A 9,295-nucleotide genomic window follows, 5' to 3' on the forward strand; every position below is an offset into this window, starting at 1 on the left:
ATCCAGGTGGATGTCTAAGGGTACTGTGTGGGTTTCCGCTCTCCTTTGTGCTTGTTGGGGTTCTTTTGTATGCCCCTGCCACTATTCTGAGGCAGGAGTTCTGCACTGTGGCCAGCTTGAGGGCCAGTCCTGACTTAGCTGGACCCGTGCCCCCCTGCCCCTGTGGCTGGTGCCACGCTATTGCTCCATAGGTCAGGGCCGGCCTGATGACCATGTTATACACCATTCTCGCTTGTCGTAGTGGGAGCCCCCATGTGGATTGGGTGGTTTGGGACAGTGCTCTGACTTGAGTCTTCATCTTGCCTGCCACCGCGTCCAGGTGGCCCTTCCATCTCAGCCTAGAGTCTAACCATACACCCAATACCCTCATCACCTGTTTCGGTTGTATAGTTTGTCCTGGTAGTCTCAGCTCAGCCTGTAGGTTGAATTGGTTGCGCGCCCGTGTGAAGTGCATTAGCTCATACTTCTGGGGGGCAAAGACCGCTCCGTGCCGTGCTGCCCACTCCTCGCATGCCCGATGCATGCGCAGGAGCTCCCTGCAGTTGTCCTCAGTGGACTGGCCATAGGCCATCACGTTGACATCGTCTACAAAGGCTATGCACACCACCGGGCGCCCCGGTCTTGAGCAGATGCGCACCAGTTCCTCATTGTAGAATAGGAATAGTATAGGTGATAGGGGTGACCCCTGCGGGATGCCTGCTGGGATGTCAAAGGTGTCTGATTCCTGGCCCTCAAAGGCAATTGTGGATTTCCTGTTGGTCATGAAGGACGCAACCCATCCCACCAGGTCCCTGGGGATGCCCAGTCGCCGGAGGATGTGAACCATTCGCTCCCGCAGCACCTTGTCATAGGCCCCTGTCATGTCTAGGGAGAGTACCGATGCCACCTGTCCCGGGTGCTGCCACACTGTCCTTATCTGGGCTAGAAGTTGTGCTATGGCTGTTTCAGTGGACCTGCCCCTTCTTGCCCCCATTTGCTGTGAGGGTAGCAGGTTGTGGTCCTCCGCGATCTTCCGCAGGCGTTTTGCAGTTGCTGCCTCCACAATCTTCCCTATTGTGTCCAGCAAGGCAATGGGTCTCCACGCTCCTGCAGTCTGGTAGTCAGCCTTCCCTGGCTTGCGCAAGGCCACTGTCTTGGCTTCCTTAAACGTGTCTGGGTAAGTCTCCCAATGCCAGCATGCATTGGTGAGAGCTGTTATGGCCTCCACAAATGTTCTGCCCAGCATCTTAAGGAACTCGTTGGTGATCCCACTCCTCCCTGGTGCCTTCCTGTTTGGCAGTCTCTGGATCAGGCTTTCCATGTCCTCCACACTGATGGTGTCATTTGACGCTTCCCTTTCAGCTTGCAGCAGCTCCATATTGGTGTCACTTAAGTCGGCGGGCTCTGGCTGTGGGAAGAACCGTTGTCGTAATGCCTCAGCCTTCCCCTCAAAAGAGGTTTCTACCGTCGCGTCAGCCCCTTCCCCTGTTCTCAGGGGGGGGACAGTAGGTGCCTGTGGGGGCAGATGGCTTCTTTCCTTGCCCCATTTTGCTAGTCCCCACATCAATCTGGGGTCATCACGGGTCCTGTCAACCAGATCTCTGAAGTTTGCTGTCTTAGCCAAGTGGATTTCTCTGTTGCGCCTGCAGCGTGCCCTGAGCCGCTCCATTTCTGGGAGCTGGGACCTCCTAGCTTGCTTGTACTCCTCCACTGCCTTGGCCACCCTCGGTGATCACCATGTCTTGGATTTTAACCCAGCCTTACTTACGGTGGCGTGTTTGTCCGCTAATGTCCCTACAAATCCTACCAGGTAGTCTGCATACTCCTTGACTGCTTGCCTGGAGTCCAGGCTTTGTGGCACATATAGCTTTTGGCAGTCCCTTGCTACCTCCTCAGGCTCCGCATTCTTCCAGTTTCGTCTCTCAGCCTCCTTTGGGATGGGTGTGAGTTCCAGTGTTGTTTCCATGGGCTTATGGTCAGATCCTTTGCATGCCTCCTCCGCTATTGCACACCTCCTGAGCTTGTCGTGCAGGAGTGGTGATAGAAAGGTGAGGTCTATAGTCGTCCCTGGGCTGCCTCTGTCCTGCCATGTGGTAGCCCCTACAGGTGTGGCAAGCTGGAGACCCAGCCTATCCACCTGTGCTATTAGCTGCCATGCCATGCGGAAGTTTCTCTCCACTCTCACCCCTCCCCACCTCTCATGGTGGACATTAAGATCTCCTAATATGACCAGCTCTGCATCTGTGCCCATTCCGGCTACCTCCTGCAGCTGGCCTATGGGGGATTCCTCCGGTTCACTGCTGTAGCCCCCTGGAGGAGGTGCATACACATTGACTATTTGCACCTTACCCAGGTCGGTGGTGATTGTCAGCACTGCAATGTATTCTGAGTGGTAGTGGCACTCCCATGTGTGTTCCACGAGCCTTTTGTTGACCAGAAAGCATACTCTTGGGTGTGTTTCCGGGTGATATGCTGGCCAGAAGCCGCAGCTTCTGGGGCAGTGTGTTGCTAGCATGTGGGGATTCCGGCTGGGCTCTTGTACTGCAATTACGTCGTATTTGTCTTCTGTTGCAGGGTCTGCCAATAACGCACCCATAACTCTCGCAGAGTTGTGCACGTTATATTGTAGGAGGTTTAGTGTGTCCCTCATTGTTGCGTGGGGGCTGGGGTCTGCGTGTAGTCCATTAGGTCCTCCTGCAGCTGAGACCCAGGTTGTGAGCTCTGTGGTGCTATAAAGGCACTTAGAGCTCCTCTCTGGGCTTCGCCTGCTTGCAGAATCCCCTTGGGTCGGCCTGGTCCTCTTCTTTGGCCCTCTGGTTCCCCAGTGGGTAACCTTTTATTTCCTCTGGTTTGCACCACCTGCCACCCATCTTGTGCTTTTGGCTCCATAAACCTACGGGGTCTTTCCATGTATGCTGTACGGGCCCTGCTTGATGCCCTCTCCCTTTCAGGGCACTTAGAGACCCAGGCTGGGTGTGTTCCCCTACAATTTGCGCACCTCGGTTGTTCCCCAGCTTTTCGTGCTGGGCATTCCTTGTCGTCATGTTCTTTTGCCGCGCAGAACCCGCACCTTTTGGCCTGCCTGCAGAATCTGGCCGTATGCCCATACTCATGGCAGTTAAAGCACCGGGTGACCTGCGCTTCCCGGTGGAAGATTTCAACGTCACAAAATATGCTGTCTATTATCAATCCATTGTCTACTAGTAGGTTGGCTTGCTGAGGCGAGGTGACGCTGAGTACAAGAGACCCAACCTTTGCCTGCAAGCTGGCATTCCGTCGTAGAGACAGTCTCTCAATTTGTACCCCTCTTCGGAGTCCTTCATTCTGTGCGTAAATTGCCTTGATGGCTTGCTGTTCCTCCTTCCAGTTGGTGTTGCCCATTGGGACTCCCTTAACCATGACTGGGTACAGGGTGTGCTTTGCCTTCGCCTTTTGTCCCAAGACTTCCAGCCATGTGCTGCTCTTAGTCAAGGCCTCCCTGGTCTCCCTCGCGTCGGTTGTCAGGATGATGTCTCCACTGGGGAGACATCTTGCTGCAAGCACCTTTCCCTTTGTCACATCCACAATTCTGGCGTTGACGGCTGCCACAATCGCTGGGGGGGTGGCCTCCTCAGCTGGGAGGGCTTCGCAGTCCCGGCGTAGGACAGTAATCTCGCGGAGGGTTCGGTTAGGCACTGGTTTTTCTGGAATTCCCTGTCCTGCGACCTTGGCCCATGATGACAGTTTGGCTTCTTTCACTCCTTCGGGTTGGCGTTGTGCGCGTGTCGCCACGGTCGCGTCTTCCACCTTGGCCAGCATCACCTCCCCCAGTTTGACCTTCAACTCCCTCACCAACCTGGCTGCCTCCTCCACTACCTCCTTCCCTTTGCCGTTGATGGCAGGATCTTCGCTCCCATTGCAAAGAACATTGCTCAACTGTGTCAATATTGCTCCACATGTGGTGGGCTGCTGCCTCTTGTCAGAGTTTTCTTCTCGCGGGCGTCCGTCAGCGCGTCCCACGATTTCCTCCATCACAACCATGGCACCAGCACCACCTCAACTGGGGATTGCTGGGTGTCGTGAGATTCCCTGCGATCAGGGCTATCGTTCGCTATCGTTTTCAGTGTATTTATATAAAAGTAAAGACCTTTTTCCTTTTAAAATTTCAATATTTCCAAATCCCGTCAAACTTTGATTAAGTAAAATTATTTTGTGTGTATAGAAATCATTTTATGTGTTTTTTGATTAACATTGTAAATCTCATTGTAAAATGTGTATAACAAGAGATCATTCAGATGAGGTTTCAAAGTGATTAAAATTATAAAAAATAAATTACAAGAATTACTAATGGACAATGTGATGTATGTATAAAAATTGTAAAAAGATAGCAATTTTTATTATTCAAAACTAATCACTGATCTTCTAAAATATATGAATATCAGCAAGTCTTATATAAATGATAAAGAATATGATAATTCATGCATTGTTGACAGTATTTAATGTTACATTCATTTTCATTGATTTCAGTATGTTCTATACCCTTCTATTACCACGTTGCTATTTTCTAAAATAGATATCTCCGTTGCGCCTATTATAAAAGCTTCAGATTTTGATAATAATATTGATGTTTGAAAGATTCTCTAATGGCAATGATGATGATGATGATAAACTGCCTGATGGGATCATGAATTACATCTAGAATCCAACTTTGAGGGCCACGGCGGCCGGAAGTGGCAGCCGGTTGAGCTGCTTCCGGCCGTCCATGCACCCCGGATTCGCACCCACACTAGTCGCCACTAGACCCAATCTGGAATCCACCTGTCGCCGCTTTTTGGGATACCCATTTAACGCCCGCAGCCAGGTCCACAGCCTCACCTTCTGCTCGCGCGACTGCTCGCGAATCGCTCACCCACTCACTCACCCATTCACCCAGCTGGAGCGCGCCGTTTCTGGCGCTCAACCCTTCAACCATGATGGCCGCCGGGATAGTCCTGGATTCCCCATTCTATAAATACCATCATGTCTCCCACCCCTCTCCCTCCTCCCTTTGCCTTCTGTTGCCGTTGGTTCCTCTGCAACTCATTATACCCAAGTCACCAGTCCTCCTCCTATCCGCCCCAACTCCCTTGCAGAGGGCTGGTCTACCCCGGCCTTCCTTCATAGAATCTCTTTTCTATCTACCTACACATCAGCGACAGCCTCACACGCCCACTGAACATTATGCCAATTGGGAGGCCCAAAGTGCCGAAAGCTGGCAGATCACACACAGCGGGTCGCCTGGATTCACCCAGAAAGCCGAACTACAGAGCCATATTGGAACAACATGAGGCCGCTGGCCGCACATCCAGAATCTACGCCGCAAATTCTCAGAAAAGTGTGGGGACGGTCCGGCGGAAAGTTCAACAGTAAGTGTTGATTTCTGTAAGGAAATTGAATTTACCTTCTTACAGAGAAAAGCTTCTGCTATGCTGAACTGAAGACTACGGAAGAGGAATTCCTTGAGAATCTGACGGCGGGCCGAGTCAAGACATATTTTGACTGGGTCGAGGACACCCACCGGAACAGCATCAAGGCAGCATCGGCCTTTGACTCTTACTGGCGGGTCCTGAAGATCCTGTATGTGGAGCGCACTGGCCATGGCATGGACAGCGGGATGGAACAGAATTGTCTGAATGTAAGCTCATCCAAGTGACTGACGTTGCTCCAGCTGATGGGTGCCCTACACAGTATAAGAACGTCGTGATCAAGAGATGGGGTCTCCGGCGACGGCGGAGGAGGGGCACGTCTGGCACCAAGGACGATGTGTACCGCATCCTCCACGCCCATTGGACGCGGTGTACGAAGGCGTATGCCAATGAGAAGCAGCGACTCTACATTGCTGCAGGTATCCTCTTGTCCTTCATCTCCGGTGCCAGGCTGGTCTCGCTGTTCGACACCCGGATCAAAACCGGTGATGCGGAAGCCGGAGACGGACAGTCAAAGGGAGTGTCGCACACAGCGAGCAGGGGCTCAAAGAACAGGACCAACCGTCGGCGTCACCGTCCCCGAGCCACAGGGCCCACCCCCGATCGCTACCCAACGGCGGGATCCGGGATCGGCCAGCACGGGAACAGACCCATAGCACTAGAGAAACGCAAGTGGGCTCTTTCCGATGATGATGAGGAATATCGCGACACAAAGAAGGCACGAATCATGGCTCTCTGAAAAAGCTGTCACTCCGCCCGAGAAGAAGCGTCCTGCGGCAAATACGGGATGCGCGGTGAAGACGTTATGTACGATCCCCTGGATAGCGACATGGATAGTCATATGAGCAATGATACGGACTCTGACTCAGGGTATGTTGATGAAGAGAGTGACAGCACTAGCGGCAGCTTCGAGGAACCCCTGTTTGGCGAGCTCGTGCGAGAAAACGATACCGACACCGAGTCGAGTGCAGAGTCAGTGGAGAGCGGCTGCACCAGCGATACGTCCGCCGACAATGACATCAGTGAACTTGACCGCTTCATAGAGGACGTGACAGATGACGAGTATGATGCGGGCCCTGAGGAGACTGGGGCCATTGTCTGGCGGCATGTCGGCTTCCACATCATTCAGAGCCCTGTGGCTGGCCGGCCAAACATTCTCCTGGCCAAGGTCACACTCCTCCACACCAAGGGTGAAGACAAGAAGCTGTGAGTGTAGCTATGCAACTTTCTCTCTTCTCAACCCCCGTACTGCATTACGCTTCATCGACTGACTGACAATGCAGGAAAACATTCATCATCAGTCATAATCCGGAGCCGCTCCTGGATCTTCTGGGGCACTTTCTCTCCATGGCAATAGATGACGAGATCTTCGCGCCCGAATTCGAGAAGCTTGAAGACATCTACTGGTATCCCATCCCGTCCTACCTAGGCGGTATGAGCCTAAAGATCAAGGCAGAGATGCTGGACGTGCCGGTGTTCCGCCAGCCGGAACGCACGGGCGATGGGTATCGAACATCAGAGAAGACGCCGCTCAAAGGATCTACATGGAGCGGCTACCTCAGACACCTTCGCCTGGTGGCTGGGCTCAAGTATAGTCTGATCCAGTATGTCTGGCGACGCTCTCTCATCAACGCCATCAACAGTATGTGCCTGCCTCACTACTCTCCTTGGTCCCTTCATCTATCCTCTCTTTCTTCCCATTCCCTCTGGCCAGACTAACCACTGACCTACCGGATCCGCAGACAAAGCTCCGTCCTCCGTTCGGGATCAAGTAGCTGATCACGAATCCAATGCGGTACAGTACTATCTGGACACAGTCATCCGCTTCGATCTGGAAGCCGCGGCCATGGAGCTTCCGTTCAATGATGTGGTCCAGAAAGCAGCCCATGGGCTGTTCTTGAACGCCGACGCCACTGCCCCGACGGAACTTACTGACGAGCTGAAAAGAAAGATCACCGAGAATCCAAAGATCATAGAGCTTACCGAGCGTAGTAAAGAGCTGACCCGGAAGCTGAGGGCGATGGGATTCCGTTCCGTGCCGGCAGCGCGGGGCAAAACTCCACTGTACGAAGAGAAGATGAAGGTGGTTTCCCGGCTGAACCGCAGCAAAGTTTACCTTCACTCCAAGCTTATTGAGCGGCAGAGGCGGTGGCACTTCCGGCATGCTGATACGGAGCGATTCAACCAGCGACTCCGCAACGGCGCGGGCGGTGGGTCTCTGGATGAGTGTCCGGCCCCGCCACCACTTCAGATCTCGGAACGGAGACGGGTCGTCGAACTGACGTGCACTGGCACTCAGGAACTGACTGAGGATGAGCAGTTCGGGCGCCGGTGTGCGTGCATCATCGTCTGGTTCAAGCTGCAGCGCCGGAAGGAGGTTCAGCGTCGGGGCCGTCACAAGAAACAGCAGCCGTCCCAGCGAGATTTCCAACTTGACCCGCCCCTAGACACCGTGCGGGCGAAAGGATCCATTCCGGCGAAGCTGGGCGAAAAGCAGTGCCCATTCTGCGTCGCTGATATTTCGTTGCCTTGGGGGGAGCGGATGAAGGTCCGGGAGCGCACGAACAAGTTCTGGAACCATATCGAGAGCGTCCACCGCGAGGAGCTGAAAGCGTACTCCACCGGGCAAAAGCACTGCGGAATCTGCAAAGTACAGGGTGTCACCTTCACTCCACCTTCCATCATGGAATTCAAAAGTCATACTCTGAGCGTACACGGTCCGCGTCTGCGCCCATGAGATGCAGATCGCGACTGCCGAACATAGCATCCAGAGTACGATACATAGACGTGGTATGATTAGTGACTGATTGCTTGAGATGATTCTCCCCTTACTGTAGGCTATATCCTCAGAGTTGACTATAATCGCGAAAAGCACGGTCTCGTAATCCACCACTATTCAGGAAACTGAGTCAAAGCCACTAGGTCAAGTTGCGTGCATGTCTTTCCCTCATAGTAATCTCCGCTTGGTACTGGTTCTGGTTGAGTGCAATGTTTGTGAGGGGAAGGTGCTCCTGCTCCCGGCCAAATCTGCTCTTCTCAACCATGCAGGAGGAGGCCCATGGAACTGTTGTGCGGGGTCGCGCTCGGGAGAAACTGGCGTTAGAATATCAACGGAGCCTAGAGAACTAGTTTTGTAGTATAGATATATATATATATATATATGTGCAATATAAAAGGAGTTGCAGTCCTCACACATCATGGCCATGCTCACTCTTACTCAAACGCATGCTATATCAAAACAGAAACGAAATGCAAGCCAGGTTACATTGCCCTATCAACATATACACTGAATCCATATTAGTTCATATCCGTCCACTAATACTTTTGCTACAAAATGCCGAGAAACCTAAATCACCATCTGGAACTATTTGATTCCTCATTTCAACTGAGAATGCCAGTTGATGAGGCTGGAGTTGGGAAGTTGGGGGCAGCAGAGCTAGCCAGTGTTCAAGGCAGCGGATGTGGGCAGTGTTGCTGCCATTAAATGGCGCCAATCAATATTTTGCCATAATCATGGATTCTGTGTCTCTGATCCCAAAAAGGCAGCGTGCGCGAATGGCGGTTGCATTATTTTGCTCCAATGAAAAGCAAGCAAAAGTTGAGAATTTCATCTATTTATATCTGGCCATTCTAATGCGTGCCGCACCGTATTGATCAATGAAGTCCCCATCATCAACCCATTTTATTTCACAAAACACTATTAATCTCACAACAATTCATCGTGTCTTGAAACTGGGCATCTTGTAGTTCTTGAATGATGAATGGCTCTCCCTTTTTAAGGCGTTTCTTCCTACGCGCTTATGTCTGTGTAGCAGCCTTAATTGCCTGGCCACGCAGATCGTTTAGATGAATTTAATCCGCCCACCGAATGT

At 52.4% G+C, this 9,295-nt stretch overlaps 2 protein-coding genes across 2 annotated transcripts; one reads left to right on the plus strand and one right to left on the minus strand.

The window, feature by feature from the left end:
* Positions 1-405: 405 nt before the first annotated feature.
* HCAG_09070 (predicted protein) lies at positions 406-3,999 on the minus strand (the record flags this gene model as incomplete). The annotated part of the gene is made up of 5 exons (XM_001535936.1): positions 406-415; positions 465-1,689; positions 1,744-2,313; positions 2,572-2,708; positions 2,978-3,999. 5 exons carry the CDS (start codon positions 3,997-3,999, stop codon positions 406-408), a joined length of 2,964 nt encoding a protein of 987 aa, XP_001535986.1.
* A 1,282-nt stretch (positions 4,000-5,281) lies between these two features.
* Positions 5,282-8,160, plus strand: HCAG_09071 (predicted protein; the record flags this gene model as incomplete). Its single annotated transcript, XM_001535937.1, has 6 exons — positions 5,282-5,363; positions 5,409-5,632; positions 5,686-6,095; positions 6,324-6,629; positions 6,707-7,065; positions 7,166-8,160. 6 exons carry the CDS (start codon positions 5,282-5,284, stop codon positions 8,158-8,160), a joined length of 2,376 nt encoding a protein of 791 aa, XP_001535987.1.
* Positions 8,161-9,295: the final 1,135 nt, after the last annotated feature.

Source organism: Histoplasma capsulatum, genomic scaffold, assembly GCF_000149585.1.
Source record: "Histoplasma capsulatum NAm1 scaffold_17 genomic scaffold, whole genome shotgun sequence".
NCBI classification, from domain to species: domain Eukaryota; kingdom Fungi; phylum Ascomycota; class Eurotiomycetes; order Onygenales; family Ajellomycetaceae; genus Histoplasma; species Histoplasma mississippiense.